Source organism: Crinia signifera, chromosome 4 (assembly GCF_055691185.1).
Source record: "Crinia signifera chromosome 4, ASM5569118v1, whole genome shotgun sequence".
Classification (NCBI taxonomy): domain Eukaryota; kingdom Metazoa; phylum Chordata; class Amphibia; order Anura; family Myobatrachidae; genus Crinia; species Crinia signifera.
The window spans coordinates 286,058,630-286,086,315 of record NC_139220.1 but is presented as its reverse complement, the minus strand read 5'-3'; the positions used below and the strand labels follow the sequence as shown (position 1 = coordinate 286,086,315).

General features: G+C 44.5%; 2 protein-coding genes across 2 annotated transcripts in view; both read left to right on the top strand.

Annotated features, from left to right (window-relative positions):
• LOC146075549 (DNA polymerase beta-like) overlaps positions 1-4,171 on the top strand; it is a 71,229-nt gene extending 67,058 nt beyond the window's left edge. The window contains exon 11 of the mRNA XM_083184889.1: positions 4,042-4,171. Coding sequence (XP_083041015.1) covers positions 4,042-4,104 — 63 coding nt within the window. The 3' untranslated portion in view covers positions 4,105-4,171. The remainder of the gene's footprint in view (positions 1-4,041) is intronic.
• On the top strand, positions 4,163-26,812 carry POLB (DNA polymerase beta). The gene is made up of 14 exons (XM_083184888.1): positions 4,163-4,302; positions 5,286-5,343; positions 5,486-5,552; positions 7,758-7,832; positions 8,948-9,006; positions 10,698-10,747; positions 13,484-13,535; positions 15,323-15,377; positions 16,420-16,492; positions 18,461-18,531; positions 19,830-19,916; positions 20,939-21,000; positions 22,906-23,045; positions 25,503-26,812. Exons 1-14 carry the CDS (start codon positions 4,242-4,244, stop codon positions 25,595-25,597), a joined length of 1,005 nt encoding a protein of 334 aa, XP_083041014.1. The 5' UTR covers positions 4,163-4,241; the 3' UTR covers positions 25,598-26,812.
• Positions 26,813-27,686: the final 874 nt, after the last annotated feature.

The window sequence follows — 27,686 nt, the reverse complement described above, 5'->3', positions numbered from 1 at the left end:
AGGCAAGACAGTCGTCTCTTCTCCTCCTGCACTCCGGTTATTAAGCCCTCCCCCTTCTACATGCTGATGCACGGGGAGCTGCTGCTAGACCATCACAACACCAAAAGTTTAACCTCTCATACCCTGGATTTCTACAGTGAGGTGTAAGTGTGTGTGTTTTTTTTTGGAACCAGAGCTATGTGTGTGTACACATATATATATATGTGTGTGTATATATGTGTATATGTATATATATATATATATATATATATATGTATATATAATATATATATATATATATATATATATATATCATATATATATATATCATATATATATATCTCATATACATACAGCATTGTCTCTGCCCGGGTAACAAAGGAGTGGCTTCGTAAGAAGCATTTCAAGGTCCTGGAGTGGCCGAGCCAGTCTCCAGATCTCAACCCCATAGAAAATCTTTGGAGGGAGTTGAAAGTCCGTGTTGCCCAGCGACAGCCCCAAAACATCACTGCTCTAGAGGAGATCTGCATGGAGGAATGGGCCAAAATACCAGCAACAGTTTGTGAAAACCTTGTGAAGACTTACAGAAAACGTTTGACCTCTGTCATTGCCAACAAAGGGTATATAACAAAGTACTGAGATGAACTTTTGTTATTGACCAAATACTTATTTTCCTTAATTTATAATTTGCAAATAAATTCTTTAAAAATCAGACAATGTCATTTTCTGGATTTTTTTTCCTCATTTTGTCTCTCATAGTTGAGGTATACCTATGATGAAAATTACAGGCCTCTCTCATCTTTTTAAGTGGGAGAACTTGCACAATTGGTGGCTGACTAAATACTTTTTTGCCCAACTGTATATATAGTCACTGTAGCTAGCAAGCAGCGGCACTCGACAGGGTTTGCAAAAAGTGTCAAAAGATGGTTTTATTGTCACCAACGTTTCGGGGCTCCAAACTGCCCTTTTGTCAAGGTGTGGGCTAGTTTTTGGGGAGGATCTAGTGCTCAGGATGGGTGCCGTAGAGGGTCCCGACAGTTGGGATCCCGACAGACATTCACCCGACGTTGGGATCCCGACAGACATTCACCCGACGTTGGGATCCCGACTGTCAAAAAACAGACAGCCGGGTTCCCGACGGGCGTCGGCTATTTTCTCTTGTGGGGGTCCACGACCCCCATAGAGGGAGAATAGAATAGGTGGCTCACGTAGCGAGCCACCATGCCCGCAGCATGGCGAGTGCAGCAAGCCCGCAAGGGGCTTCGTTGCACTCGCCATGCTGTCTGGGTCCAGCCAGTCAGGATCCCGACGTCGGGATAATGACTGTTGGGATCAGTGGCGTAACTATAAATTATGCTCCCCCAAGCCAAAATATTTTTAGGCGCCCCCCCATAATGCCCCATACACATTACCTCTCTGTGGCTACCCATGTCCCTTGAAAAAGACTGGCCGGGCCGGAAGCTTCCTGTGGGGCCGGGCCGGAAGCTTCCCGCCCCACAGCCCCCCTATATTACATTATACACAGCCCTCCCCATATTACATTATACACCGTCCCCCCATATTACATTATACACAGCCCTCCCCATATCACATTATACACCGTCCCCCCATATCACATTATACACAGCCCCCCATATTACATTATACACAGCCCACCCCATATTACATTATACACAGGCCACCCCATATTACATTATACACAGGCCACCCCATATTACATTATACACAGGCCACCCCATATTACATTATACACAGGCCACCCCATATTACATTATACACAGGCCACCCTATATTACATTATACACAGGCCACCCCGTATTACATTATACACAGGCCACCCCGTATTACATTATACACAGCCCACCCCATATTACATTATACACAGCCCACCTCATATTACATTATACACAGCCCCCCCCATATTACATTATACACAGCCCCCCCCCCATATTGCATTATACACAGCCCACCCCATATTACATTATACACAGCCCACCCCATATTACATTATACACAGCCCACCCCATATTACATTATACACAGCCCACCCCATATTACATTATACACAGCCCACCCCATATTACATTATACACAGCCCACCCCATATTACATTATACACAGCCCACCCCATATTACATTATACACAGCCCCCACCATATTACATTATACACAGGCCACCCTATATTACATTATACACAGCCCCCCATATTGCATTATACACAGCCCACCCTATATTACATTATACACAGCCCCCCCTATATTACATTATACACAGCCCCCCCTCCCATATTACATTATACACAGCCCCCCCTCCCATATTACATTATACACAGCCCCCCCTCCCATATTACATTATACACAGCCCATTCCACATGATAAACAGCCCCCACACACACTAAAGTACAGATTCCCATCATATTACAGACCCCACTCCCCCAGTTCACACACAGCACCACAGTAATAAGAGTACCACATTACAGTAGATAAAACACGGCCCCCTTACTCCCCCACTATACAACACTCACCTGGCTGCCCAATCCTTGGAGGTGCAGGGAGCTAGCAGTGTGGTGAGTGTTTGGGACCAGCATCAGGGCAGCAGCAGCAGCAGGTTACAGGAGCACTGTGCAGGGAGCCCAGCAGTATGGTAGGTGGGGCCAGCATCAGGGCAGCCGGAGAGCAGGGCTGAGCAGGGAGCAGGGCTGAGCAGGAGCAGGGAGAGCAGGGCTGAGGCCTGCTGCACGGAGCCCATCAGTGTGGTGGGCGGGGCCAGCATCAGGAAGCCCTGACTGAGTGACGGCTCTACTGCTCCTCAAGCTGCAGTGCACGGACTTCCTCTCACAGCGCGGTGGCCGGCTGTGTATAATTATCATGAGCAGGCCCCCTCCGGACTGAGGACTGCTCGGCTTCTCTGTCTGGCCTCTCCGTGCGGGGAGCAGGCGCCCACGCAGCCCCCGCTCCCCCAAGCAGTGGCGGGGGCTGCCTTACACAAGCTACGCCACTGGTTGGGATCCCGACTGTCGGACCCTTATAACACACCCCTCAGGATTGTAGATGGATGTGGATCATGTGCATATACCGTAAGTAGTGGCACTCAGAGACTTGTACAGTTCAAATGTTTTTTATCCAATTGTGCAAGAATCCCAACTTTTCCGGGTCTATAAAACCCCTTTGTCAAGGTGCAAAAACACATTTTATAACACACACACACACACAATACTGTGCACTATATACCACGAAACATTGGAATTCTTGCACCTTATCTTTGGATAAAAAATATTTGAACTTTACAATATAAACCCTGGCAATGCACATGTAACCCCTGGCAATGAGTATGTAATACCAGGCAGCAACCACGCAACTCTTTGCACTGTGCATGTAACTCCTATCAATGATCATGTAGATAGGTGGCACTTATGGGGGCATAATATGTAATAGGCATTACAGTTGTGGCATAATGTGTAATAGGCATTACAGGCCCTCATTCTGATTCAGGGTATAATATGCGCATGTGCCGCTCCTCTTTGCAAACGGCTTCGGGTACTTGCATAGGATCGCCTTAGAGGAGATGCCGGTGTCGGGGTGCACCTGCTTCAGCACCTTGTACACGTAAATGGCGTAACTCTCCTTCCTTGTCTTCCTGCGCTTCTTGCCATCTTTTTTCTGAGTTTTAGTCACGGCCTTCTTGGAGCCTTTCTTGGGGGCCGGCGCAGACTTGGCTGGATCAGGCATTTTGGAGCAAATCGTTTTAGTCAAGGCAATTTACGCATCTTCCTTATTTATAGTCTGCCCATGCTAATGAGGCATCAGCTGTGCGGGTTTTTCTATTGGTTGGCGTGTTACGTGTCTTCTTCTCTGTAGTGCGCATGACGAGTTTATAAAGAAACTCCGCCTTCTATTGATCAATTTGAGCATGTGCACAATTGTAAGTTTAACTTGGCTTTTCCCTACTTGTTGTTACTACTAGATTAGCTCTCCTTATAAGCAGCAGCCACCTAATGACCGGCCACACATTAGCGCCCGGTGTATACGGTCTGTCACTGTGTGTTCTCTCCTCTCGAACAGGGCACTCAACAGGGGTCGCTGTTTCAGATCTGTGTGTTGCCTGGTGGTGACGGAAATAGATGACGCTTTTGTCACGTCACCGCGTACATACGCATATTCCGCTATGCGCCGGCACGTTGCGGCCTGTATGGGGAGTTGGAGCCGCGGTCTCGAGTGAGAATCAGTTCCTGGAGAGAAGTGTGAAGTGATCTGGGCGAAACATGAGCAAGAGGAAAGCGCCGCAGGAGAGCCCGAATGAGGGGATAACGGACTTCCTCGTAGGTGAGATAAACGGAAAGGCCCTGGTGTGGTGGGTGTGCTATACACTGTGCCAGGCATTGTGCAGCCACATATGCAGGCCGGCCCATACCACTTGGAAACATGATATTTTGTCTAATTATCTGTCTCGCTACCATCAATGTATATTGTCATTCATAATCTGCTTTACATGATCAATACATATGTATATGTAGATGATTATGATGCATTTAATTTACATTTTCATGTATATCATCGTTGGACATGACACTGACTACACTACATATTCATTATCAGGGGAAATTTGTATAGGTTTGGTACTTATGTATTATCTGGGCTCCTTATGTTAAATGCACCCCATTTTTTCATACCCCCACTATCCAAATACGCATGGAGTTGATTTTATATAGTGTGGCGAGCGCAGCGAGCCACCGTGCCCAAAGCGTGGCGAGCGGACACGGTCCCATAAGAAAAATGGGAGCCCAGATATTACATAAGTACCAGGTTTAGCTGCATCATATTTTTCAGTAAATATAATATTGGGGGGGGGGGGGGGGGGGGGGGAACTTTTTACACACACACACCTGGTTCAGTCCGGCACTCCGAATTACTATGTTCAGTGGACGTGGGTGCCTCCAGGCACAATTTGTAGTATACAGTGTAGATTCAATAAACTGCGGCACTCCACGTTTTAGCAAAAAAAGTTATATTTAGTGACCAACGTTTCGGGGCATCATAGTCCCCCCTTTTTTTTTTTATTATACCTTGAAAAAGGGGACTATGTTGCCCCGAAACGTTGGTCACTAAATATCTTTTTTGGCTAAAACGTGGTGTGCCACAGTTTATTGAATCTAATAAAATATATATATATATATATATATATCTCATCATTTAAAAACTAAACCTATAACTTGCAATCAATTCCCAAATACTTTTTGCATGGATATGGCTGTAATGTAAGGTTGTTTTTAAATTTTGAGTTATGATGTTTGTGATTTTATTTTCAGAGCTCGCCAACTATGAGCGGAACGTGAATAGAGCCATCCATAAGTACAATGCCTACAGGTCAGAACAAGTCCCTCATTGTAGCTCATTTTATGCCAAGAAGCAGCAATTCTTTGTTACACAATAGCAAAATGTCCAGAGGATTTGATCAGAGCTGCGCTAATTTCAGTGCGACTTCTTTCTTTCTTCTCTCCTGAAACAGGAAAGCAGCCTCTGTGATCTCAAAGTACCCCACAAAAATCAAGAGTGGAACAGAAGCCAAGAAACTGGTGAGCACTCCTGACTTATGTTCCCCCATCTGCATTGTATTGGGGCGGTCACATCGGAGGATTGGGGATATACCCTTCCTGGTTGCTTGGATTGAAAATTGGGCATTTTTAACATGCTTAATGTCCCTTATTGCCGTTCATTGCTGGGCACCAGTGCAGTGGTGCCGGCATATTTGGGGATCACACCTGCAGATGATGATGGGGGGGGACTCTTTACATTTAACATGCATCCTGGAAACATATTTAGTTTTCTAAATAGATTATCTGATAGGATATGGCTTTCTAGTTTTATTCTTGGGAATACATCTTTTTGCAAATCTATTAGCCCGCGATATGTGGGGTGCAGTGCCATTCACTACTGTACAGTTAAATCTGCAATAAGTTTAAAGGTAACAGCAACCAGTTTTTGCCTTTTAAACTGATTGGATTTGTAAAATTAGTGACTAGCTCATGTCAGCGGCTCCTTCAAATCACAGGCACAAGCACATCACATTTGGCCCTACGTCTTGGATTACATCCTGTTGTCAACAAAGGAATGTTTTAAAACAAAAGGTTTATTCAAACATGGAAGAAGTTAGGTGATAAAAAGCAGAAATAAACTCTTCTCCAGTCTAGAACAATAAGTCCCGGATCCCTGTGTCTATAAGATTTAAAATCCACGTGAAAGCTAGCTATCCCACATAGATTTGTCCTTATTTGAGTCTAGCCACTAACACTAGACTAGTTTTGTATTAATTTAATATATAAATGTGGGTGGGAAGCGACTGTTTCATCCCTAATACTCAATAATAGTGCAGTGGTTCCCAAACTGTGGGCCTTATTCTGGTTCACTCGCAAATTCCTTCTTAAATGGACAAAACCACATGCACTGCAGGTGGGGCAGATGTAAAATGTGCAGAGAGAATTACATTTGTGTGGGGTTTTACATCTGCCCCACCTGCAGTGCACATGGTTTTGTCCATTTAAGAAGGAATTTGCCTCTGGTGCCTTGGTACCCTTCCAGGGGGTGCCTCAGGTTGGTGGTCCCAGACCAACTCAAACTATGATCAATGTAACAGACAAAACGGTACTTGTTTCCTAGCAGGACGCCCAGATTTCTTACGTACGCAAACGTAGTGAAATCGCATCGCTTGGTACGTTTTTACCATGCGATGTGTGTGATGCGATATTTGATTGTACAAGCACCCATGCCATAAGATGTGATGAGTACTTGCAATGAGATGTAATGGGTGCTTACAATGAGATGTGATGCTATGTGATGTGTGCATAGTATGTGATGCGATGGGTGCTTACAATTGTAAGCATCCGCACCTACACCATTGTTTAGCGTCAACCCCAGTATCCACGCCACCCCAAAGCCTGGCGAGCGGTGGCGGAACGCGTTCTCCGACCTTTTAATACCCCCACGATCCACGTCGGCATGGAGTTGTTTTTAGATAGTGTGGCGAGCCACCGAGCCTGAAGCGTGGCAAGCACCGCAAGGGGACACGGAATACATGTAAAGTTATCTGCGTCCCCTCGCGGGCCTCGCTACTCTTCGGGCTCGCCGCACTATCTAAAGTCAACTCTACGCCGACGTGGATAGTGGGGGTATGAAAAGGTCGGAGGACGCGTTCCACCGGCCCTTGCGGGGCTCTCTGCACTCTCCAAACTTCGTTGGTGGAGTGGATACTGGGGTTGACGCTAAACAATGGCGTAGGTGCAGTTGCTTACAATTGTAAGCACCCATCACATACTATGCACACATCACATAGCATCACATCTCATTGTAAGCACTCATCACATCTCATGGCATGTAGAATCAAATATCGCATCGCATTTGGTGCCATGCGATCCTATGCAATATTTCATTGTATAAGCACTCCTGTGCAGTTAACATGGACATCGTATCGCACAGCACTATAGATGCGATGCGATTTTCCTACGCAGAATAGCACACTAAGCTATTTGCTTAGTGGGCGCCCTGCTAGGAAATAAGTACCGACAAAACCAGTGCTTGTGACTGACGGTCATAAAATATGTGGACAAACTGAAGCAAATCCAGTCCCTCACCACATTTTAAACCACAAAAGCCCCATTTGGTGGTAGGATAGTTTTGACCCAGGAGATGTTGGGTAGTTTGTCCATGATGTGGAAATATAGTGCGCAGGGTGAGTACGATACATCGGTCCTTAGTTCTAACAAGCTTTATCTTTCATTCTTCAGGATGGTGTGGGAGCCAAAATAGCAGAGAAGATTGATGAGTTTTTGGCCACTGGAAAATTACGCAAAATTGAAAAGGTAACAAATATGCACCTCTGTATTACCAATCCATATCACGGTGTTTAGGCCATGTGTTCCTCTGATGCCCCTGGTCCGGCATGCTGGCAATTCTGCTGACTACTTAAGAGTCCATGGGGGAAATTTACTAACAAAAAATCCTATAAAATAGACGTATTCGTATCCAAAAATATGCCTATTTTATACGTATTCCGACAACGGCGTATTCATTCATATTCCTAAATACAAATACGGGTGTGCCATGAATACGAATTGACGTATTTTCGGGATAGTAAATCCTGAAAATACGTCAATTCGTATTCATGGCACACCCATATTTTTATTTAGGAATACGAATGTATGCGCCATCGTCAGAATACAAATCACCATTCAAAAGAACATTGAAAGTTGCAGATGACTGCGAGTAGCTAGCTGCCTCCCAGACAAAAAGACAATCCACCCCTGTTACCCCGAATGAATTGCTAAAATATCGCTATTTGCGATCACGTCGCACATCCATACACAATTCACAAACCATTGAATGCCTTTTACTCTCCATTACATCCATTCACAGCCTTGCGTGAGTGCCTGAAATTAATCGATGGTCGCCGAGCATCGAATGATTTTTAAAGCGCTCAGTAGTCCAAGTCACTGTCTGGTGCCCTGCTCTGTGAACAGAGTGGGCAGCCGACATCCAGTGATTTTGAATAAAGCGAGATGCTGGCAGGAGAGAAATCTATTCAGTTACTGTGACATCACATATATTCTATGTTTTCCCAGAAGTCATCTGTCCAGTCCTTTCTTGCCAAATACAAGGTTATATTTTATTAATCGCCAAATAGCAGTTATGACATGACTGATTGCCGACATAAGGGTGCACATTTGTGTCAATTTATTTGTATGGCTTGAAGGAAATACAGGAAATCTTTGATTGCCATTTTAGTCCTCACATAAAACAGATATACAGTCGCCATGTGAATGTTACTATTTTCAAAATAACTTTGATGTGATGCAGACACACACATTACTGATGGTCATCTGTTTGGGATAAGTAAATTACTGCAAAGGCTGCACAGACACAGGATGAGCACAGTCAGAATTTTATTGTGCAGTCACCACATTTCCCCTGTTTACAGATTCGACAAGACGACACAAGCTCTTCTATCAATTTCCTAACGCGGGTCAGTGGAATCGGGTGAGTTACATTCTGCCCTACATTGTCGTAAGAGAGCAGATACGTGGTCTACATAATAACAACTGTGTCTGTTTTCGGATGCCTACATAAGGAGTTCTTCATAATCCAGGGTATACTGTAGATTAAACATACTGTACACTTCAGCTTTTTTTAGGCATAATGTCTGAGGGAGGTATTAGAGCTTGGTGTTGTAGTAAATTGGCTCAAAATAACACTGAGCTTCACCTGTGGCCATCTGTATGGTAGGAGCAGGGTATGCCATTAACCACCTAATCACTGGGGAGGGCATTGTAATTTTTAAGGGCAGCATTTAATACTTGATGTATCACTACAGCAGCTGTAGCAATAATTTTGGCCTTCAAAATAAAGATCTAAAATCCGATATCTGTATCAATATAGGGCAGTGTGTCTTGAGCTGTTCTCAAGTGTGCCCCCAGATCTAGAGATGCACAAACTAGTTTACAGCCAACATCAGTTCAACTCTTATTTAGGTACTTATATGTTAGTTGGGCGCCCACTATAGTTAGTACGCTCATACCCCCACTATCCATGTCTGCATGGAGTTGAATTTATATAGTGTAGCGAGCCACCGAGCCCGAAGCTTGGCGAGCGGATGTGGAAAACTAAGCAAATAGCTTAGTGGGCGCCCAACTAACATATAAGTACCGTTATTTACTGGTCTCTTCAATGCATTTTTTTTTTCCTGTGGGGACCAATGTGTTTTGTCTTGTGGGGATCTTATGGTGTACTCTGGCAATTTTAAAATCCTATTTAGTGTGCCGCAAGGTAAAAGGTTGAAAATCACTGATATCTGTCCTATGTACATTTCTGAATTAGGCCCATAGAACCTTCTAAGGGGAATCTATCCATAACCACATTTAGGGGGTCATTGTAATTAATTTGGATGGGGCTGATTTCGGCACCAATCCGATGTTTGGGGGCCTGCACATGCGCAGGGTCTTTTGTACGTATGTGCAGCTCAGCAACTTGCATAGTCGCCGAGCCTCCGCAAGATTCAGGATGGAAACCGGGTCATTTATTTATTTATTTATTAACAGTTTCTTATATAGCGCACACATATTCCGCAGCGCTTTACAGAGAATATTTGAACATTCACATCAGTCCCTGCCCCAGTGGAGCTTACAATATATATTCCCTACCACATGTACATACACACAGACATTCTAGGGTTAAATTTGTTGGGAACCAAATAACCTACCAGTATATTTTTGGAATGTGGGAGAAAACCGGAGTACCCGGAGGAAACCCACATGCAAATAAAAGTCTGTTCCCACTGCCTTTTATTTGTGAAGCCAAGGGGAATCGGAAGCAGGGGGAAGTTGGTGGATTTTCGGTGGGGTGGCAGGACTGGCACTATCGCAGATTCCTGAATCAACCACAATCAGGCCCTTAATGTCATCAGGCCCTTAATGTGGGTATTGGGTAATGGTATTTAATGGTGTGGTTAGCATTACTGCCCCACAGCACTGAGGTCATAGGTTCAATAGCCACCATGTCCCTAGTTGTGTGGAGTTTGTATATTCTCCCCATGCTGGTGTGGGTTTCCTCCGGGTGCTCTGGCTTCCTCTCACAGTCTAAACATTTACAAGTAGGTTAAAAATTGTTTCTGAAGTGCATGTAATGTGCAGCCCGCAGTGGTCTCTGAATTTACTTTATTCCTTGTTTAATAGGCCAGCAGCTGCTCGGAAACTAGTAGAAGAGGGAATCAAGACCTTGGATGGTAAGTCTCATCACATGCCATGCATGTTAGGCAAAAGAGATATATGAGAACTGTAACTGAGCCCAGGCATTAACCTTGATGCTGCTTGCATCCGCCAAAACACCAAGGGTGGGGGAAGAAATAGGATGTGGAATCTTACTCCTTTCACACCACACAAAAATTACCCAGGTCCAGGAGGTGGCATCAGCTCCAAGTGCTTCTTTCGCGCCACATGATGCTCCGCCCCGTCCCCTTTCTGATGTCAGCGACCCGGCTTATTGCCGCTGTGGGGGCTCACCTTGAATATGCCGGGTGCGACCCGGCATTTGCAATGTGAGAGTTGGGCTTTTGGCCTGGCTAGTGCATGACCTTGGCAATGTTTCTTTCTCATTGTAAACATAGTTATAGTTTTCTTCTATTCCCAAACATCACAATTTCAATTCACAAAAATGTTTCCTGTTCAGTAAGTCCTGGGAGGAATCTCATTCGGAGTTTGCCTATAAGGAGGAAGGCAGTCTTCAAGAGAATGCTGCTGATAGACACTTGCTAAGACATGGGCCCTTATTCTAGTTGAATCAGACTGATGCGTATTTTTGGACGGCCACCGAGTGTTCTTAGCCCCGCCTACTGTACGGATCGCGCACACAGTCCAAATGCGGTAAGATAGCGAGAGGATGTTTCATGCGAACACCTCCCCTATCCTCCGATGGTCGCCGACCATCGAATATTGGACCGAGTGGTCAGGCAGCACCGAGTGCTCCAGACCACACGGACATTTTTCCAAATGAAAGCAGGGATATGAGCGGGCAGCTGAAATCCGGCTATGTCAGTTGTCCGCCCCCCAAACGTGCGTCACGGCCGCATTACCATGCGTACGCTCAGCGTTTTCAAGGGAACACCCTTGAAACGCGGGGCGTACGCATATGGTAATAATGAGCCCAAACAGCCCTTCACGCCCCTCTCCACCCCCTGATCGGATGGTTCTGTATGATAATTTTCTGTACGAAACTCACGACGTGTTCATACGTGTGAGGCGTTCGCAAATATGCGCAGATACGCCTCCGCACATGCGCAAACACCAACAATCGGCCATCTGTCCGCATTCGGAGCCATCCGACTCAACCAGAATAAGGCCTATGGTGCTTTGGGAACAGAAATGCTAATTGTTTTTGAAGTCTAAGAATATGCTCTCTTTGCAGAGTCAGTTGAGCCACATATTCTGTATGATAACGTAGCCCTTTGATATCTGGGCTGCATAATGTGTAACCACTCCAGTTCCAGTTATGGAATATTTGGTGTAGTTTCACGGCGCCACCGCGCGCACAGTCTGTGTTTGAAACTTGGCAGCTTGTGTTCACTGTGCACGTGCCGCTCTAGCTGTTCTCAGCACAGCGCGTGCCTGCTTTACATATGTAATCTACGTTATCATCGTAGCGCTGGCACTAACAGGTCACTGTGGTACTTGTAGTTCCACAGTGAAATAGACAGTCCTGCACACCGCTGACAATGGGGGCATGTAAACTGGATACCCCGGCACACCGCTAACGTACGGGGCTTCTAAACTAGACACCCCGGCACAAGCGTCTAAGGCTAAAGCGTCTAAATCCAGACTCCCTAGAAACCGCTAAAAAGGGGGCATCTACATAGGGGTGCACTGTGCAAAACACTCTTAAACCTGTTCACAATGGCACTAGTTGACGTAACAGCTGTTGACTTTGTTAATTCCACTATCCACGCCACCCCGAAGGGTGGCGAGCGCAGCGGTATGCATCTGACCTTTTCATACCCCCACTATCCACGTCGGCGTGGAGTTGATTTTATAAAGTGTGGCGAGTGCAGCAAACCACCGAGCCCGAAGCGTGGCGAGCGCACGCGTATACCTTTGAAGTAATCCGCAGGGCTCGCCACGCTGCGGGCACTTTATAAAATCAACTCCACGCCGACGTGGATAATGGGGGTATGAAAAGGTCGGTCGGACACGTACCACGTCCACGCTTCTGGGTGGCGTGGATAGTGGAATTAACAAGGTCGGCAGCTGTTACGTCGATCCAACTAAATTCAGACGCTTTAGCGTCTAAATTTAGATGCTCCTTCTTAGCGGTTTCCATGGAGTCTGGATTTAGCGTCTAAATTTTAGCGTGTGCCGGGGTGTCTAGTTTAGAAGCCCCGTACGTTAGCGGTGTGCCGGGGTATCCAGTTTACATGCCCCCGTTGTCAGCGGTGTGCAGGACTGTCTATTTCACTGTGGAACTACAAGTACCACAGTGACCTGTCAGTGCCAGCGCTACGCTGATAACGTAGATTACATATGTAAAGCAGGCACGCGCTGCGCTGAGAACAGCTAGAGCGGCACGCGCACAGTTAAACACAGAGGGTGAGATTTAATAGGATTTGGTGAGAAATCTCCAGTTTTTTTTAAAGCGGCAATCATTTACACTGCTAAACCAGTTTGATTTTGAAGTGTAAATGATTGCCACTTTAAAAAAACTGGAGATTTCTCACCAAATCTCTCACTTTCTGAATCTCTCATCCTATTAAATCTCACTCAGTCTGGCAAGCTGCCGAGTCTGGCAAGCTGCCAAGTTTCAAACACAGACTGTGCGCACGGTGGCGCCGTGAAACTACACAAGTACCGAATAATTCTTTTTTTTTTTTTCAGTTTCAAAATGTATATTGGTTGATGCATATGTATAAAAGTAGATATTGATATGTACATATAATATCACATAAATGATATTCTCCTTTTTTTCTTTCTAGATCTAAGGAATAATGAGCACAAATTAAATCATCATCAAAAGATTGGGTTAAAGTGAGTATAATATGTAATTGGTATTACAGCATGTGGTATAATATGTAATGGGTGTGTGACATGTGTAATAGGCATTAAAGTGTATATTGTTGGCGCTGTCTCTATTTTTAGGGGGGTATTCAATGTCAGGGTCACGGCAGTCGAGCTTGCTCGACCGTCGTGACCCAGTCCCGTTCTCGGTCAGCTCGACAGAGAACACGCAGGCGGGATTCAATGTCCCGTCTGCCGGGGAGCGAAAAGGGGGCGTGGCCGTGAGTTGCGGCCAGGAAGAGGCGAGCTGCAGCCGGCAGCTCGTCACTTCTCGGCAGAAGGAGCCCGACAGCTAGTGATGTCGAACTCGTTCTGCCGAGATACCCTGCTCAATGCTGTCGGGGAAGACCGCATTGAATAGGGCCCGGCGGGCATCTCCCCGATGGGAGGTGCTCGCCGGAGATTGAATATCCCCCTTAGTTTGTCTGGCTCCTACACTTTCCCCCTGCTTAATAGATTTTTTTTTTAAATTGTCGAGCCCTGCTGTTCTACAATAAATGTTTGTACTTTTTGGAGAATAGGCTGATTTTCCCCACACTAACAAAAGTAAAAATTACCACTAGACTACAGAGATAAACCTTATCCTTATTGAATTGCACATTCTACAGTAGCACACATAGACATGATGGGGGAAATTTACTAAGATGGGAGTTCTGGTTCACATGTTATGTTGCTATGGGCAACCAATCGGAATCTACTTATTTATTTAGCACCTTCTAGAACAGTGGTTCTCAACTCTGTCCTCAAGGACCCCCAACAGTGCGCGTTTTCCAGGTCTCCTCACATAATCACGGGTGAAATAATTAGCTCCACCTGTGGATCTTTTCAAATGTGCCTGAAAAATGGGTGCACCTGCCGGGTGACCTGGAAAACGTGCACTGTTGGGGGTCCTTGAGGACTGAGTTGTGTGGCATAAAACGAATATAAAATAACAGGCTAGTAATGTGGCTATGATCACTTTACCTGTGTCATGTATAGAGAAGACCGGAGAATGTATTTAATAACGAAGAGCTTATATGGTACTTTGGGAACAGCTCACACTGACTGACACAATAATATTTACAGTACGGGGAGAGTAGCTAGCTCTCCAGTACACAGTATAGAGTGATGCACAGTGCGGGGAGAGTCACTGGCGCTGTAGTGCACAGTGCGGGGAGAGTCACTGGCGCTGTAGTGCACAGTGCGGGGAGAGTCACTGGCGCTGTAGTGCACAGTGCGGGGAGAGTCACTGGCGCTGTAGTGCACAGTGCGGGGAGAGTCACTGGCGCTGTAGTGCACAGTGGGGGGAGAGTCACTGGCGCTGTAGTGCACAGTGCGGGGAGAGTCACTGGCGCTGTAGTGCACAGTGCGGGGAGAGTCACTGGCGCTGTAGTGCACAGTGCGGGGAGAGAAGGATGTGCTAAATTATTCAGTATGAAACAGAACTTGACAGCAGTTAAGAGCCTTGTGGCCCATCTAGTCTGCCCCTTTCTTAACCAGATTGTTACCCTTGAATCCTATTTGATCCTTATTTATGTGTAAGGATGTCAGTATGTCTATCCCAAGCATGTTTAAATTGCTCTACTGTCTTAGCTGCTACCACCTCTGATGGAAGGTTATTCCACTTATACACTAGCCTTTTGTGAAGTAATTTTTCCTCCGATTTCCCTGAACTTCCCCCCAGTGTCCGTGCAAGTCCTAATACTTCTCCATTTAAAGCATGGAGAGAGGTGCTGATGAGGTATTTGATTTAAAGTGTATTTACTTATTCAATCTAGATATTTTGAAGATTTTGAGATGCGGATCCCACGGGAGGAGATGTATACCATGCAGGTAAATCTGTGCTATGAATTTGTCCAGAACCCCCGGTCCATTTAGTTGTGTGTATGCGTGTGTTATTCATTGCACCTAAAACATTCCCTGAATGTTCTCTCTAAGGGAGAAATGTATCTAGCCTTTTTCAAAGATAAAGTGGAGAAGTTGCCATTAACAACCAATAGGCTTCTAAATGTCATTTATAGACGGCGTTAGATAACTGATTGCTTGAAGCTGTTTGCTATGGAAACTACTTCACTTTATCTTTCTCAAAAGATCTTTGCATTTCCCCTTGTTCAGTTTTCACTTGGTCTGTATGCTGTCAAAATAGTCAGCTGTAATTCACAAGTCAGGGAGTGGAGGATAGAGGCAGGATGGTGGGAATCGTTTTCTCTTCCACTCTTATGCTGCCCATACACTTGTGAGATATAGCGTACAATCATTCCATTTCTTCCACATCTGTTTGATCAATCAAATGATTGTATGCACATTTTGTGTACCATGCGACGCAATGCTCGGGCACACCAGTCGAATCTTGATTGTATGCACAATTGTATGCCAAAAAAATAATTTTCGATGCAATTTATCAAAAGTCAGCTTCACGGGAAATTGAACCCAATATTGCGTCGAACGCAACCGCACAAGTGTATGGGTAGCATTATTCAAACTGCCTATTGACCGTTCCATCGGGACCCTAGTATGTTATCAAAAGCAGTCAGTGGTGGCTCCAGGGGTAGGGCTGTCGTACAGTTCAAAATTCAAATAGGGGAGAGACACCCACTGCTGGGGAGTCCGTTTGAAGGTTTGTGGCAGTGGGTGTGGCTAATCTATTTTAATTTTGAACTGTGCTGCAGCCCCACCCCTGGAACCGCCATTGGAAGCTGTGTATTTTACAAAACACTTATCCGTGCTCTGATCTCATTCCTACCTGCTCATGGTGCCAGGTATAATCTCTTATATATCCATTGCTCTCCCATTCACAAAAGCATCTATACAAGTTCTTAGTAAATCCTAACGTAGGAACTATCTTACTTGTTTTGTTTATTGCTTTTACCCCCAGGACATTGTACTTGAAAAGGTGAAGTGTCTGGATCCAGATTACATCGCCACAGTATGTGGGAGCTTCAGAAGAGGTATTCTCCTCTGTATTTTGTACCTAGAGTGGGGTTATGGAGGAAAGTGTAAGATTGGATAGAATGCTTGCTCTACTGCAAGCCGTAGTTGATTATAAAGGGCTGGTCATGGTGCAGAAGTCTTTGAGTCCAATTGAAAAGCCTTTTTATCCACCGCAGTAATATAATTGTCTTTGTCCAATTGAGAACTTTATTGCATTGTTCTATGGTGAATAAAACCTTTTTTTTTTTTTTTTTTATTGCACTTTGTCACAGAGCCCAAGACACTTCCTGGAGCATTCTCTGGGTATTTGGGCCATGTGTTTTAGTAAGGGTTATCCTACCTAGTTAGGACAGGAGAAGGTGGACCATAGAATATTACTTCTTGGTATCCATTCATATCTTGAGAAATCAGTTTAAATATATATTTGATATTCTATTTATACAAGTGTTTTTCTTTCGTCCATGGGGGACTCTGAGGAAAATGGATACAGGGGTGCTTAGAAACTTATATATAACCTCTATATTTCCATAGGGTACTGGCTCATCCGTATTTCTGAAGTGCAGCACTCCCTCTTTCCTCCATCCTTCATAATAAGAGCCATTCATCCCCTGTGACTATTGACTAGGGCCTGCAGACCTACTTCTCTGTAGCACCTAATAATCTCCATACTTTACAGAATCCATCACTACACCTAGACATGATGTTACTACATAACCCCCCCCCCCAAAAAAAAAAATGCTGGGATCTAACAAAAATCGTTTTTCCTATAATGAAGGTGCTTCCATGTGTGAGAGATTGCAAGTTCCACTGTAAGAGACTGAATTGCCCAGTTCCCCATAGCCTAGAGCGAGCAGGCATGTCAAACTGTGGCCCTCCAGCTGTGGTGAAACTACACATCCCAGCATCCCTTGACCATAGTTTTAGCATTCCCTAATAGCAAAACTGTGGCAAGGCATGATGGGACTTGTAGTTTCACAACAGCTGGTGGGCCATAGTTTGGACATGCCTGGCCTAGAGCCTATGGGAATGGGGCTGGAGTCAAAAGGTTGAAGAAAAAATTGTTGACATTGCTAATGTTGACATCACAATATCAACAGTCATGTCTACAGGCAATATGTTGGCCTGAAGATGTCAGAATTTTTAGAATACCAATGTTGAGGTTATGCTGAAGTCAAGGCTGCAGGGAAATGTTAGGGTGCAGTCTGCGGCGTTAGGCACTAGAGGGATGGTTAGGTAAAGCCAGGGCTGGGCAACACCGGCCCTCCAGATGTTAATGAACTACACATCCCAGGATGCTTTGCATTAGTTTTGCTATGTGGCCATACTGAAACTGATGCAAGGCATGCTGGGATGTGTAGTTCATCAACATCTGGAGGGCCGGTGTTGCCCAGCCCTTTGTAAAGCGGATAACATCAAAATTCCAGATGATCAGATCTCTGACGCAGAAGGGTCGATGACATGTTCACTGGAACCCAGAAAATGCTGCTGAAGCTACTGCAGCCTCCAGAATAGGACAAGTCACTGCTGGGCCACAAGGACAAAATGTTGACATTCTAACATGTAAACATTTCATCACTGTCTGAGTGATAAATATCAACATTATGACTGTCAACATTTCATACCCAACCAGTGGGAGAGGGTCTGATCATAAGGCTGCGTCTACACATTGCCTTTTTTAACAGGTCCGTTTAAAAGGGACCTGTTTGGCAGGAAGGAGACTACACGTTGCCTTTTAGCAGGATGCAGTTGAAAAGGAGCTGTTTAGCAGGATGCTTACTCAAGGCTTACATACAAAAAGCCTGCTGCATCCTGCTTAACAGGATGTGTGTAGACACAAGAAGTTTCATCCCTCTAAACAGAATCCTGTTCAACTGCATCCAGTCAAAAGGCAATGTGTAGACGCAGCCTATATAAGGCCATAATACGAGCATGTGTTTTATAAAGCCTTACTGCTTTGTCCTCCTTATTCATAATCTTTCTTGCAGGTGCTGAGTCCAGTGGGGATATGGATATTCTTCTAACGCACCCAGACTTCACCTCCGAGTCTACAAAACAGGTCAGGATTAGTAAGATGTCAGCTCTTGTATTCAGGCTAGCAGTCTGGTTTGCATAGACATTCACTTACAATACCTGCGGCTGCTAATTTCCATCATATGCTAAATATTAGTTCATAACACCTCTTATATCTAGCATTTATCATTTATTCTAATGCTGGGTACACACTCGGCAACTCCCGGCTCCGCCAATATTAACTATAACGGCGGCGCTGCTGCTGCTGGAGTCACGGTATAGTGCCGGTCACTCGCCCCCTGCTCTCTACATGCAGCCATTGACTAGATAGCCAAGATTGAGCTGCATGTACAGACAACAGGGGGGTCGTTATCGATGGCTTGGATCTCTCGTGGGGAATTGTACACCATGACATGCTGCGACCCATAGGCTTAAGTATTGTGTTATGATGATAGATCTAAGAGGACACATCTGTTTCACCGCATTCAATGCACTGTATATAGAAGGCCTGTAGCCATGTGCTTTCATAGATCACTAGAACCTTTAATAATTATGTGCAATAGTTAGAGCCTGTATAAAGGAGGGCAACTAAAGTGGTGCATGGCCTACATCACATAACCTACCCGGAAAGACTAAAAGATCTTGATATGTATAGTTTAGAGCAGAGAAGGGAAAGGGGGAACATGATAGAAACGTTCAAATATATCAAGGGTTTTAACAAGGTACAGGTGGGAGACATTCTTCACAGGAAGAGGAGCAGCAGAACACGAGGACATGCACTGACTCCAGAGCAGTGGTTCCCAACCTTGGTCCTCAAGTACCCCCAACAGTGCATGTTTTCTAGGTCACCCTGCAGGTGCACTCATTATTCAGACACATTTAAAAAGATCCATAGGTGGAGCTAATTATGTAACTTGTGATTCTGTGTGGAGACCTGGAAAACATGCACTGTTGGGGGTACTTGAGGACCAGGGTTAGGAACCACTGCTTTAGAGGGAGGAAGATTCAGGGGGAGTTTGAGGAAGAATTACTTCACAGAAAGGGTAGTAGATAAGTGGAATAGCCTCCCATCAGAGGTGGTAGAGGCAAATACAGTAGTACAATGTAAACCTTTTTGGGATAGGAATATTGATATCCTTACAAAGCCATAAGGATCAAATATTGTTTGAGGTAACATTTTTAAAAAAAGGGGCAGACTAGATGGGCCAAGTGGTTCTTATCTGCCGTCAAATTCTATGTTTCTGAAGCAGGTGATGTAATATGTGCTTTTTTTTTTTTTTTAAATACAGCTTCTGAATTTATCGTTTTTATTTGTATTTTTGTACTTTTTTTTTTTTTCTCCAGCCACACCTTTTGCATCAGGTCGTCCAGTGTCTGCAGGATTGCAACTTCATAACAGACACATTGGTGAAAGGAGACACCAAGTTCATGGTAAGAAGTGACAGTGTAGAGCGTATTCATAGAGAGTGAGAACTGTAATACTTTGGGAGGAATTCAAATGGGCGCAAGGTTTGTATTGGTTTCTATGGACACGGCTTCTCTTCTTCTTCACCCTTTTACTCTTTAAAATGTTTGATACTTCACCAAGAGGGGATACGGATACAGTCGCTAGGTCGACACAATGAAAATTGACCACTAAAGGTCGACACATGAAATAGGTCAACATGGCTAGAGTTGGAAGGTTCTCTCAAGCATTAGGTCGACAATGGGAAGGTTGACAATCAAAAGGTCAAACCCGCTCCAAGAGAATCTTTTTAGAAAAAAAAACTGATCACATTCCTGCATCAAAGTTAATTGATGATTGGACGCTAAATAAAGAATCTGAGTAGCAGCTTAAAAAGCAAAATAGTCTTCAGTCCCTGCTGGGCATCTGTTATTTATCTACAGTGTATCCAAGACTGCCCATTGTGCCTGATTCAGACCCCATCGCACAGCCGCAAATTTGTACGGCCAGCAATCAATTAAGCCTTTGCCCCGCTCCGGTGAAATCCCGCCTTACGAATGAATGTGCTCTCACTGTGTGAATGGAAGTGTACAGCTGCACATCCCTTCGCACCCAAGCAAAATCTAGTCGGAAGCCACTCACAATAGAATGGTTCTGATACTGGGGCCAGTCATCACAGCCGCCATGTAGCTCAGCACATCTGGCCTGCTACTGATGTCTCACACTCTCCCCTAACAGGCTTTGTCGCACCGGCGTTGTTTTCTGCACACCCTGCAATTTTTCTTGGCACTCCCATGAAACAGTCGGTTTCCACTCCCTGTCAATCAATGTGCATACGGCCAGCTAACAGAAACATTTGCTGGGCTTGATTGCAGCCAGTCATTGCGCACGCACATTGTGGCCCATATGCATGCGCAGTACATACAGAATTGCTTGCTGCGCAAATCCGGCTGAATCAGGCCCATTGTCTGCACATAATCACCTTCACTTTGCTTTGTCCTTTCCACAGGGCGTGGGCCAGCTACCTCCTGAAGGAGACAAACAGTTCCCCTTCCGCAGAATTGATATCAGGTAATGTGTCAAGTATAAGAAAAAATGTTATGAAGAATATTTACATAATCACCCCCCAGCGAATACCTTGACCTATGGATGGCCATCGACCATCGATGATTCAAAATCATTAATGGTTCATGGCCGATGTCCAATACTTTAGCCATCGATGGGGGAGAACCAGATAGTTTCCCTCCATCGCTGGTACAGCAAAACAATGTTTTGCTTTTTTTTTCCCCAAAGTGCTGGGACACAGAGCATAGCCACACCTCCGTGTTTTGATTGGCCCACAGGCCAATCAATCAAACACAACGGATGACCATTGATGTAAAAATATCGAAGGTCAGCCATTGCATAGTTTAGCACTATCGATGGTCAGTTGCAGAATTACCATCGATGGCAATGATAACGATGGCCATCCCTACCTTGACCCATCTTGCCAAAATCCACATTGTGGCGCATGCTGCAGCCTGCACCCATCTCTAAAGGGCCCCTTACACTTGTGAGATTTTGTGAGATTTCATCCAATTTGAGTCAATTTATCTGACAAGATCTGATGTGCCGTCTGACAAAATCTTATGTGCCTGATGTGTAGGACACAATCCACAATCCTGTGCCATTGGGTATAACCAAGAGATTGGAAGAGATTGAACCTCCTGCACATAGGATAAATCTGTCAATCAGGTTCAATTTGTTGAGACAATTAGTTGACAAGTGTAAGGGGGCCTTAAGTGTCAGCCTTCTGAGGCCCACCTCCAATGCCAAGGCCTTTCTGCTCTGCATAAATGCACATTCCCAGCGCTACCCTCATGTGACCCACACATCTGAAAAACATTTCCACATAACTATCCCTACTGCCTTTGATATTTACCACTGGCCAAGTTTGACCTATGCAATTTACTGTATCCCTCTCTCTAGATAACAGTATGTAGGCCAGGCCTGGCCAATGTGTGGCTCTCCAGCTGTTGTGAAATTGCTCTTCCCAGCATGCCTTGCCACAGTTGTAGTACTCCCTAACAACAAAACTGTGGCAAGGCATGCTGGGACTTGTCATTCACAACAGCTGGAGAGCTACAGGTTGGCCAGGCCTGATGTAGGCAACATTCACAAAATATGTATGGGCTGTATGTAACATGATGATTATTTTTGATTTGTTAGTAAAATATAGGTAAATCACTGGTGGGTTTTTTCCTTCTAATTGTTCCCATATTTGCTTCTATGCATACACTGAAATGACCCTTAGTTATATAGAGTATATGGATGCAGAGTATGGGGCTGATTTGGCACACAAATGCAGACACTGCGTGGATGGATATGAATGTGGGTATTTGCCTGTATGTGGAGGTCCACACATATATGCAAATACACAATCTCTATCCGCGCACTTGTGGGATTTGCAGTTATCCTTATTGGTCCATACAAGGGATTCTACTGGTATCCGACAGATCTCTGTGTACTCTCAGCTTTGGTATAAGCCACAACGCCACCTATGTGCCCCTGACCATGCAAACGCCATTTCCACCTACTCGGCTGGAAGTACAAGCAAGTGTGGGATAAATACGACTTCTGATAGCTTATAGTTGCTGAAGGTGGTGTATGTCCTGCTCAGGTGCATATGAAGAACTAGCAATCTGTATCCGGATTTAGGTCAATAGGTCTACCACTATTGGTCGATAGGTCAAATGGTCAACACAGCGTATGGTCGACATGACTTTCACAACCTCCTTTCAGCAAACAATTGTATGGCATAGATCAGGCATGATCATGCCTTGCCACAGTCTTGCTATTTGGGAATGGTAAAACCATTGCAAGGCATGCTGGGATGTGTAGCTTCTCAACAGCTGGAATGTCACAGTTTGGACATGCCTGGCATAGAGTAATGGGTTCAGCTTCTCAGTGTTCACACAATGCGTTTTGTCACATCAGGCTGATCCCCAAAGACCAGTATTATTGCGGAGTTCTCTATTTCACTGGTAGTGATATTTTCAACAAGAACATGCGCACCCATGCTCTGGAGAAAGGCTTCACCCTGAATGAGTACACATTGCGCCCACTGGGAGTCACAGGTCAGTGTGTTTGTGTCTCATATTTGTATTAAGCAATAAATGCATATATCACAGCCTGAATTGTTTGTGACTGATTTATTAGAACGGTTATTCCTGATGTCCTTTGTTATTATTTAGTCCGATTGATGCTCTGATTTCTGTTTCCCATATAGGTAACCTGATTAGTAATCTGTTCCTTGCTGATTTTATACACCGTCCATTGATGTCTTATTAGTGATAAAATTAGTCGCACTTACAACACCGTTTATATCCAATCCGTAGCCACATAGACCACCCACCAATGTGGGAATGTACATGTGATATTCTTGCCTCTTAGTTGCTTGGCATGAATGACGGCAGCAATTACTTGAGAATAATTTGCTAAAGTCCAGTTGAACCACAGAATAACCTGGGTCAGTGTAACCAAATATAGTCCCAGGAGCATTGGGTGTATATACAGGTGAAACTCAAAAAATTATAATAATGTGTAAAAGTTTGTTAATGTCAGTAATTCAACTTAAAAGGTGAAACTAATCTATTATATAGACTCATTGCATGCAAAGTGAGATATATCAAGCCTTTATTTGTTATAATTTAGATGATTATGGCTTACAGTTTATGAAAAACCCCAAATCGATAATCTCAGCAAATTAGAATATTACATGAAATCAATGGGGGGGGGGGAAGGTAAATACAGAAATGTCAGCCCTCTGAATAGTATAATCATGCATGTACTCAGTACTTGGTTTGGGCTCCTTTTGCCTGAATTACTACAGGCATGTCCAAACTATGTCCCTCCAGCTGTTGTGAAACTACATGTCCCATCATGCCTTGCCACAGGTGTGCTATTAGGGAATGCTAAAACTATGGCAAGGCATGCTGGGATGTGTAGTTTCACAACAGATGGAGGGCCACAGTTTGGACATGCCTTAATTACTACCACAATTCAGCATAGAATGGATGCTATCAGCCTGTGGCACTGCTGAGGTGTTATGGGAGACCAGGACGCTTCAATAGCGGCCTCCAGGTCTTCTGCATAGTTCAGACTTGCGTCTCTCATCTTTCTCTTGTCACGTCAGGTGAGTTTGTTGGGTAATCCCACGGTCATTGAACCAGGCTTTGGTACTTTTTGCATTGTGGGCAGGTGCCAAGTACTGTTGTCCTGGTAATCTTCTGCACGGACTCTGGACTTCATAAAAGCACAGTGGACCAACACCAGCAGATGACATGGCTGCCCAAATCAACACAGACTGTAGAAACTTCACACTGGACTTCAGGCATCTTGCATTGTGTGCCTCTCCATTCTTCCTCCAGACTATGAGACTTTGGTCTCCAAATGAGATGCAAAATTAGCTTTAATCAGGAAAGATGCTTCTGACTGTGTCAGTTGTACAGGAGCAGCTTGAGAAGAGGAATGCGACATTTGAAGCCCATATCCAGGATCCATCCATCTGTGTGTGTGGTGGCTCTTGATGCACTAACTCCAGCCTCAGTCCACTCCTTATGAAGCTCCCCCACACTCTTTAATGTCCTTTTCCTGACCATCCTCTCCTGGCTGCGGTCATCCCTGCTGCTTGTGCACCTTTTTCTTCCACACTTTCTCTTCCACTCCTTGTGTGAGGCTTTCCCTCCATGTGGAGCGTGTCAATTATGGTTTTCTGTATAACTGTCCGGTCAGCAGCCTTCCCCATGATTCTACTGAACCAGCCTGAGAGACCCTTTGCAGATGTTTTGGATTAATTAGCTGATGGAGTGTGACACATCGAGCCTACATTATTGAACCTTTTCACAAAATTCTAATTTTCTGAGATTTTGGATTTGGTTTTCATAAGCTGTAAGCGGTAAACTGTAATCATCAAAATAATAACAAATAAAGGCTTGACATATCTCACTTAAAGGATTATGCAATCCAGGATCACTGCTGTCGATCCCCGCTCTGGCCCTGATCGATCGCAGAACGACAGGCGGGATTCAACATCCCACTTGGCACAAAGGGGGCGTGGCCGTGGAAAACGGACATGAATTGGCGATCTGTGGCCGGGATCTTGACAATCCACGGCCGTTATTACTGAAATGAGTGAACTTTTGCACAAGATTCAAACTTTTTTTCAGGTTTCACCTGTATAGAAATCCTTACGTGTGACTCCTCTAAAAAGCGATTAACAGCTTCCTCAGACAGTGTAGATAGGTCCCTTCTAGGCAGTTTCACATTCTTGTATTAAAGCTTTGCTATCTCTTTGCTAGAATTATATTATACCAGGCATGTCCAAACTGTGGCCCTCCAGCTGTTCTGAAACTACACATCTCAACATGCCTTGCCATAGTTTTAGCACTCCTGAATAGCAAAACTGTGGCAAGGCATGATGGGACTTGTAGTTTCACAACAGCTGGAGGGCCATAGTTTGGACATGCCTGTATTATACAGTTTCTAGATCTTGGTTGTCTGTAGAAATGTAAATAACCTTCTGTTCTTCACAGGAATTGCAGGAGAACCACTTCCAATAGACAGCGAGAAAGACATCTTTGATTACATCCAGTGGAAATACCGTGAGCCGAAGGAACGGAGCGAGTGAGCACCAGCCTCTGGTCACTTTTCATTGTCACTAAAGTATTATTTCCATCTTCTGCTCATCACCGATGCAAAGTTCATCTATAGATTATTACCATGAAAGGTGCTCTCCTAAAATGTGAAAATACCCATCACATCCAATATCCCAACTGATGGATCCTTAAAAGGAGGTTACAAAGCTGTTACATAGCAATTGTTAACTTTTTTTGTTTTTTTTCCTCCATACAATTTAATACTGTTGAAAGATGAATGCATATATAGTGTAAACTGTAAACGGTTCAGGTCCATGTATAATAGGCGTCCTAGATTTGTAATGTAACCTCTCAATCCATGAAGATTGTGCATGATTTTTGCCCCATCTATGGTAAACTGCTGTAGATGCCAAGTCTGCCCAGTGGGGAAGAGGGAACATAACACAGGGTTGTCCTATACCAGGGGTAGCCAACTCGGTCCTCGAGAGCTACCAACAGTGCACGTTTTCTATGTCTCCTCACAGAATTACAAGTGAAGTAATTAGCTCCACCTGTGGATCTTTTAAAATGTGTCAGTGAGTAAAGAGTACAGCTGTGCACCTGTGAGGTGAGCTGGAAGACGTGCACTGATGGTAGTTCTCGAGGACTATACTATACAACACACACACTGCTGCTGCAGTCATTTCATTACAATTCAAAATGTAGAATTGCATGCAAAATTATTTTCATTTATTTTTAAACTGGACAGGTGTTAATGTGTGGGGTTTTGTGTTTTTTAAATGGTAGGCTATTTTATTTCCTTTGAATTTTTACTTTAATTTTTATTTATAAAATTAGAGTAATACTGTGCTAAAACCTCTCCAGTTAGTTGGTATATGTGCTTAGGCAGCTGGTGCTAAAATGTTATATAGCCTAAACCTGCACAAAACTGCTCATAGCCCCATAGGGCTGCAAGGACTTTTGAGCAGATTTGGGCTGAAATCGGGCTGCGCGGGGCATGAGATATGGTGCTGTGGCAATAGCGCCTCACGCCCTTCACATTTACTTGGATTGACCCCTTAGAGGGCTCTCCCAGCTGTAGTTTTTGCTTTTTTTTTTAACCAAGAAGTTTAATTTTACCTAAATTATGGGAGGTTTTGTTTGTGTTTTATATTAGCAGGAGTGTAGTGTTTGTAATTTGTGACTGAATGCATGGTATATGGAAGGCCCTGTTCTGAAGTAACAAAATAAACATGCTGAAAATAAAACTAGTATAATTCTTAATGCTTTGAAATACTATTGGGTGAAGATTGATCAGATTAACGTCAGCCAGTGTGTACCCAATGTGTGCTGTGCCTGGTGTCACAACTGGGCAGACAATTACGTGAACGCGTTGTGTTGTGCGGTCAGTCACTGGTAGACTCTGCAGCAAGTGGCCCGGCCGGCTGCAGACCACCCATACGCACAGCGTGATTTGACTACATAATATTCTCTCCCATCAACTATGCTACAGAGCTGATGCTGTCTGACAGTCGCTCAGAGGTACACACCTGCCTACATGCCTATTATAGACTCTACTGTATTAGCATTAGAGACTGTCGGCATGCTTCAAAGATCAATGACTCTTCAACCTTCAGTGCGCAGTTGTTTTCTTCTCAGACTGTCGCTAGATCAGCACATTGTTCAGACGTGTACCCAGGGGTATGGATCATTGTGTAGACAGCAGGATGGTAGACATGGGTAAGGTCGACATGGGGAAAGTAGACAAGTCAAAAAGTCGACATGGGGTTTTTCACAATTTTTTTTTTGTAGTTAACGTGGACACTGAAACGTAGCACCACGTCTCCTTGCATGGCTCGCTGCGTTCTGCACACTTTTATATTCTCCCACCATGCCCTAGTGCAGGGCTGGGCAACATCAGCCCTCCAGATGTTGATGAACTACACATCCCAGGATGCTTTGCATTAGTTTTGCTATGTGGCCATGCTGAAACGGATTAAAGGCATGCTGGGATGTGTAGTTCATCAACATCTGGAGGGCCGGTGTTGCCCTGCCCTAGTGGATGGTAGGGCATGAAATACTGCCTGTCGGCACATGTGGGTTCAGAAAAAATGTGAAAAATCTCATATCGACCTTCCCCAT

What these genes read in the sequence shown, in the direction of transcription:
- POLB (XM_083184888.1), top strand. Translation starts at nt 4,242, where the DNA reads ATGAGCAAGAGGAAAGCGCCGCAGGAGAGCCCGAATGAGGGGATAACG. An exon ending in ATGTGGGAGCTTCAGAAGAG is followed by an intron (nt 16,493 to 18,460) that starts GTATTCTCCTCT and finishes TCTTTCTTGCAG; the next exon opens with GTGCTGAGTCCAGTGGGGAT. An exon ending in GCGCCCACTGGGAGTCACAG is followed by an intron (nt 23,046 to 25,502) that starts GTCAGTGTGTTT and finishes TGTTCTTCACAG; the next exon opens with GAATTGCAGGAGAACCACTT.